General features: G+C 61.0%; 1 pseudogene across 1 annotated transcript; it reads right to left on the bottom strand.

Moving 5' to 3' along the window:
- Positions 1-2,309: 2,309 nt before the first annotated feature.
- LBRM_33_1000 lies at positions 2,310-3,653 on the bottom strand (annotated as a pseudogene). The gene has a single exon. A coding segment is annotated over exon 1 (1,344 nt).
- Between the last annotated feature and the right edge of the window lie 2,926 nt (positions 3,654-6,579).

Below are 6,579 nucleotides of genomic sequence, written 5' to 3'. Positions count from 1 at the left end.
CCGCGGCATCATCCGAGCAGCCCCCGCCACCGGGGGCCCCCAAAGGGCGCGAGCGGGGCGGAAAGAGAGAAGGGGGGGACCAAGGACCACGAGGGGGACAGTGACAGAGAGGATGGCATGACAACGCACACAAAGAGAGAACGCAGCCGCCCTTTCAGCAAGCCACAAGACATGTTGAATCAAAGCAGCAGCATCCCTTTCTTCACGACCACCCCGCCATTCCCTTGTCTTGCGGCACCCGCCCGCCTTATCTTGAAGAGGGGGGGGGGTACACCGGAGAGGTCGTGTATAATGGGCTGCTTTGCGAGGGTTGAATGACTTTGTTTCTGTGCGTGCGTGTGTGTCAGCCTGGTCTTTGAAGATAATTGGTGTCAGTGTTGCTTCCATGCGGAGTGTGAGGGCAAGAAGGCGCGAGAGAAATACAAACACGGAGAGACACGACAGTCCCCCGCCATGTCGGGGGGGTGCCACCACCACCACCCCGCGGCCTTTGAAGAAAAGATGCATGTGTTTGCCTGTCTTCTGCGTTTCTTGTGTGTTACGCTTAGCTTGTCTGGGCGCTTTGCTTGGTGCTTTGCGGCGGGCGGTTGTTTTCTTCAAACAAAGCCCGCACCCCCCGCCTCCCCCAAGCCATAATGCCACGAAGCGCGGGAGCGTAATCGAGGGATGCAGAGCATCAGGGGGCAAGTTTCACACGGTAACACATAAAGCGGGAAGAACCCGTGGCAAGTCGTTTTTTCTTGGGGGCGAAAAAAAGGGGTGTGGGCGGGCGGGTGGAAAAAACGGCGGGGGGGATCGTGAGGCCCTCTTCTTGGCAGCGGCCACGGCGCTCACGCACAGGGCGCGCGAAAGAAGAGAGAGGGGAGGAGCAGCAAAGCGCAGCATACCTCGTCGTCGCTTTTGTTCTTTGTCGAAGTCGTCCTGTGGCTGTTCTTGCAGCCTTCGCTTGCATGCTGCCGGCGCGAAGCCGAGGCGTGGAAACGCTGCTGCCGTCCTCTTGTGCCACGCCGCTTTCCCAACAAACCTGCCACTGGAAAGCGTGAATCCACGCACGTGCGCCTTGGATTGCGCTTTTCTCCCTGGGCTGCCGGCGGGCGCCCGTTCCACAGCAGGTGTTAGGGCCCTCGCCGTTCACAATCCCCAGCGGGCGGCCCGCCGTTGCGGCAAACCAGCCGTTCGTGCCTTCGGCATTGCGCCGGCCCACCCCGAAAACAAGCGGCTTGCCTATGCTCCTCTTGGCGCGCAGGTTGTGGTAAAGACACTGCGCCATCGTAATTTCTTCGCCAGGCCTCCGCTTGTGCAGGTGGCCGGCAGAAAACACCTTCTCGGCACCGCCGAAGTGAACGGGCAGCTCGGCCTTGATGTCGATCCCCTCACTCCCCTGATAGACTGTTGATCAGCCTCTTGGCCGGCACGCCGCCGCCGCGGTCGCTGAGGCCCCCCACCTTCTTCCAGTGAAAGTGGTGAGGGCAGCGCTGCCCCCCGCCCTCCACAATGAGCAGCTACTCCGCAGACAGCGTCGGATACTTGGCAGCCTTTGGCCTGGTGGCCCTTGCGAATGGCGACGAGGGGGCCGCGCTCGCGGGGGTGGTCGCGGCCAATGTCGGTGATGCCCCAGCCCCGTATACCATCGCGGACGTCGTCACGATCGCGCCCCTTCGCCCCCCGGCCCTCTGGTGCCAACCTCGCGAAGGGCAGAGGACTGAAGTGGTTCTCTGCGTCGAACGCCTCGACCTCGCGTATGGCCTAGTTGATGTCGGAGCGTTTCATGGTGATCTAAGGGGGTGATTGGCTGCGGAGCCAGGGGTGAGCACGAGATGAGGGAGAGGTGCCTACTGAGGAAAGCGGTAGTGGCGTTAATGAAGTGTGGATGGGTGCGTGCAAAATAGAGAAAGACACGTTGGGATGCGGAGTGCGCCTAACAGGGCGGGTGCTGTGGCGGTGGAAGTGTCCATGCCAAGGGGGGGGGGGGGGGGGCGGTGCGTGAAGGGGTTGAACGGAAACGGGTAGGCCCCAAAGGAGAGAAAAGAGCGAACGGCATTGGGGCCGCGGGGTCAGCGATGACTATCCATGCCGCCCTGTGAGCGCACGAGGGGGGGACGCCCGGCGATGGCGAACGCCGAGGACGACAACACGGCAGAAGGACAGCTGTGCCAACATGCGCACACACTCCCGAAAAAACGGACAGACGCACACGCGGCCGCACGCCATCGCAAAACAACACGGCGCCGTTGCTAGCGGAGCCCCGCCCACGAGCGAGGCGGCGGTGGGGAAAGAGAGGTGTGCAGTGCCGCGGCCCTCGCGCGTGCTCATCCCCATACCCCGCGCCACCGCCACCACCGCACACGCACGTGCGTTTTGAACGATTCGATTTCATTCCGGAGAAACGTGCGCGCACACGGCGGACGCCACGCCAGCACACGCGCCCGCTCACCCCCAGTCGCGCGCGCAGCCTTCCTCCTTCGTTCGCCCGCGTCGTCGCTTTGGCCCCCGCCAAGTGCCGCAGTGCGCGCGTCCCACCGCGGCCGCTGCCCGGAAGCCGCGCCTCGCCGGGGGGGGGCGGCGGCGGTGTGTGGGGCTTGGGCGGCGACACCTAAAAAGGCAGAAAGGCACAAGACGAGAGATCCGCTGTGGACGTCGTTTTTGCCGTGACAGAGAGGGGAAATGAAAGGAGGGAGAGGGGGTGGGGTGCCAATGCACATGCGCAGAGGCGTGTGCGCGCACATGCGGCCCGCCTTGCCCACCCACCCCCCCAGGCGCTCAGGCCAGTCCCCCACCCACTCGCAAAATAGAAGCAGAAAAAAATCATCATGACATGCGGGTGGGGGGGCGGGGGGCGTGGTGTGCGCCAGCGCGCGCGCATACACAGACAGCCAGAAGGCCCCCTTCCCCTCTTTGTACTCGCCCTCTTCCTCTAAGGCGGCGTCTTGGTACTGCTTGTGCTCGGGGGAAAGGTCGTTCATGTTGGACTCGGCCTCGGTAAACCCCATCTCGTCCATGCCCCAACCGGCGTTCCGGTGGGGGAAAGACTTGCGGCGGAACATGTCGACGAACTGCTCGCCAACGCGGCGGAACATCTCCTGGATGCAGGTGTTGTGGCCGATGAAGGTGACGGACATCTTGAGGCCCTTGGGTGGGATATCGCGGATGGAGGACTTGATGTTGTTCGGGATCCACTCGATGAAGTAGCTGGAGTTCTTGTTCTGCACGTTCAGCATCTGCTAGTCGACTCCCCTCGTCGCCATGCGGCCGGGGAACAGCGCGCATGCGGTGGGGTAGCGGCCGTGGCGCGGGTCGGAAGCCTGCGTCATGCTCTTGGCGCCAAACATCCCCCCTTCAGCGAGCAGAAGCCCATCAAGCGTGGGCGGCACGAGGTTCACGCAGAGCTTTCGCAGGCCAGAGTTCAGATGACCGACTAAACGCAGGCGGGGGGCTACACCAGACATCGCGGCTGCGTCGGGGCGGCTCGCGTTACACAAGCCTGGCGCCACCAACTTCGGCGAGGGGAGGGTACCATTTTTTCCCCACCCCCGCGTTTTTGGCGGCCGGCCGCAGCGCGGTTTGAAAGGCCTTCGGGTTGCCTGCGGCGGCTCCGCGGCACGGGGATCTTTCCGAAATCCCCCGGGCCCTGCGGGGGTTTCGCGGCGACCCATTCCCCACCGACGGCGTGCCGCGCAAAGCCGCGGCCTGTTCCCGCGGTGGGAAACGCCAACGAAAACGATTGGCGCAGCCTCCCGCAGCCCAGAAAAGACACCCGAAGGGGGAGGCGCCCGCCGCAGCGAATTCCCGGCAACCCCGTCTCCCCAAAAACGGCCTGGGGTTCCCCGAAAAAGATGCCCGCAGGGGAAAGTCGGAAAGGCGACGCCCGCGCAAGCGAAAGCGACGCGCACCCATTTGATAACAAGCACTCGTCAAAGCGGGAGCAAAGGCAAATGATCTGGACAGGATTGACCACGGGTGGGGCATAAGAACCCCCCGCGGCTTCTTCCGCTGCAGCCACGGCGGCCATTTCATCGAAAGGAACCCCTACGTGTGCATACGCAAACTAGGGGTGAATCCCCCATCCGTTGTTCACAAAGAATGGTGTGCAGGAGAAGATTTCCCTCAATATCACAGGTTCGGTGCAAAAGGACCTGCACAAAGAGAAGGAAGAAGAGATCGTCCATCAGCCACATGAAGAAGCAACCGCCCTTCTCCAGGCAGAATCTCTGCAATGGGGGGGGAGAAAGCTTCTGAAGACCTCTACGCATAGAAATGCCCTCCGCCCCGCGGCCGCTAGCTAGGGGGTTACAGTCCTCAGTAATAGTTCGTTTGGCAGTCGTGCTAAAAGGGTTTCATGGCAGGATAGGGGCAGCGGCTGAAGAGAGCCCGTTGATACCAGCACCGCAGTCCGAAAGTATGGCGTAGGGCGCTGTGGGGGGGAGGGGGGCGCCTACGGATGCGACATGCTTTGTAATAAAAAGGTTTCCCTCTGTCAGAAAGGGTAAATAGTCTTAAGGCAAACCGATTCCAATAGACACGCCACGCGTAAACGCACTGCGCACACGGGCGCAGTGGGAAAGGCGTAGGCGTTTGCGAGGATCCATTCCCAAGAGGCGGCCCGGCAACAAAGCCGCTCACCCTTACCCCCCCCGCCGGCGAGAAACGGGGCGTTGACGGCAGGGGAAAAAGAGTGGCCGATTGGAAAACCCAGTTTCGACGAACCTGGATAACCTGCGAGGCATGGACCGTCTTCGATACACTTCGATTTGCAGGGGAAAGGGGCCGGGTTCCAACAGCACCGGTTCCTCATCACGGGCGGAGGGGGGGCCAGCGGCAGGCAGGCGAAAATGCACGCGCCGGCCGATCAGCTTGGATTTTGCCGCGTCCTTTATTTCCCCCAATCCGGCGGCTTGGGGTAACCATGGCCAGGTATAAATTGCCTCATAGCGCGTGGCGAGGGTCAAAACTGGCGGTTTTCAACACGACACAACTGCACCCCCTGCGGTCCCACTTGCTTTTGCGCATGCGTCGCATTGGTGTTTTGTTTGGCTCGGGTGCCCGGTTGAAGACCAAGAGGCTTGGGATTCTTGTTGCCACCGAACAGTGAAACAGGGACCCCGTGCCCCCGAGGCGAAGTGGGTCGAACACTTTCTCTTCGTCCGTGTGGCTTGGGGTCTGCGAAACAGGACTTCGCCTTTTTGCGGATTTATCCACATGCCGCTGTCTTTCGATCGCGCTTCCACTTTTCCAAGGACCGCGTTGCCGATCCTTACGTCAGAATTCCGCCCACGACATGGAATGGTGATGGCCAGGTCCTCGGCGTACATGCCGAACTGTGCGTAAGGGAATCGAGTTACCAACAACTCTGGGAGAAGAGTGGCTTGCAGGGAAAACGGTTATGGTGCAAGAACAGCGCATTGGAGAGCACCAGACATTAGGGCACACTGTTTGCTTAATCGGTTTCCAAGCTTTGCTTGCGCATAGCGGTATGCAAGGAAGTTTCGGAGCCAGTGCTTCAAAAGCGGGTGCCGGGGAAACTCTGTGGTCTCTTCGCGGGGATCGGGGGTACCACACTGTTGAAGGCTTCGCTAAAATCCACCAGGATCATCAGCATCCGCATTGCTCGGTGGGTTGCCTGCTGCTCCCTGCCCGGGCGCTTGCCGATCATCACGTGGCAATGGATATTTCTATGCATCTCGACCGTGTCCGTGATCCTGGAAAGCACCATTTTCGTGGCGCAGCCACGCCCATGCACATGTTGGCATAGATTGGGCTGCCGCGCATGAAATATGCACGCTAACGCCATGTGCCGCATAAGTTTGGAGACGAAAGAGGTGGGACTAATTGGCCGGTACGACGAAGTTTGCTTTGGTGGTTTGCAAGGTTTTGATGGAAGTGAAATCTGCGCGTTCTTCCGCTGTTGGGAAAAAAGGTGGGCGATCCGCATCCAGTTAATGGGAGTTAAAAGGCGCGCTTTGGCCTTATGGGAAGGTGGTGCCGCGCCTCCTTTGGGATGCCACCCATCCCGACTTTCTTAGGGACGAGCCGGGGCTGCCTAGAGCTCTTTACCCGGGGGTTGGCGGTCTGTTCCCTTTTGACCGTTTGTCTTCATCCAAATCACCGTCACGCCACACCCCGGCGGGAAGGAGAGAAAAGAGCAAGCGTGCGTGCTTGGCGCATCTTCGGCGGGGAAAAGGTAAGGGGGTGGTGAAGTCGGTGGCCCTTGTGCGTCGGCAGGCCGGGCGGAAAGGGGGATGATGGGTGGTCTGGGGTGTTGGCGCCTCTGGAATGAGGGAAGGCGTTGGTCCAAGGGAAATCATGGCTTGGAAAGGGAAAAATAGTGTGTGGTGGGGATGAAAATGTCAGGGGCAGGGGATTGGCGGGGTGGTGGAATAGGGTTTGCGCAAGCAGGCGGTGCTTGCAACCAATAGTATATTCAGGGCGACTATCAGCGGTTGAAGGCGCCTGATGGACGGGGGGAAGTTTTTGGAACGCGCACCGTTCGCAGCACCGGCCATGGAGCGGGGTGGCCGGGATCGGCCTTTGACATCCGTCAGCGCCAGGTGTCCTGAGGGCTTCTTAGGATCCCGCGTGTAA

This window comes from Leishmania braziliensis, chromosome 33 (genome assembly GCF_000002845.2).
Source record: "Leishmania braziliensis MHOM/BR/75/M2904 complete genome, chromosome 33".
Lineage (NCBI taxonomy): Eukaryota > Euglenozoa > Kinetoplastea > Trypanosomatida > Trypanosomatidae > Leishmania > Leishmania braziliensis.
Note: the sequence above shows the minus strand (reverse complement) of the source record. Positions and strands in the feature narration are given on the sequence as shown.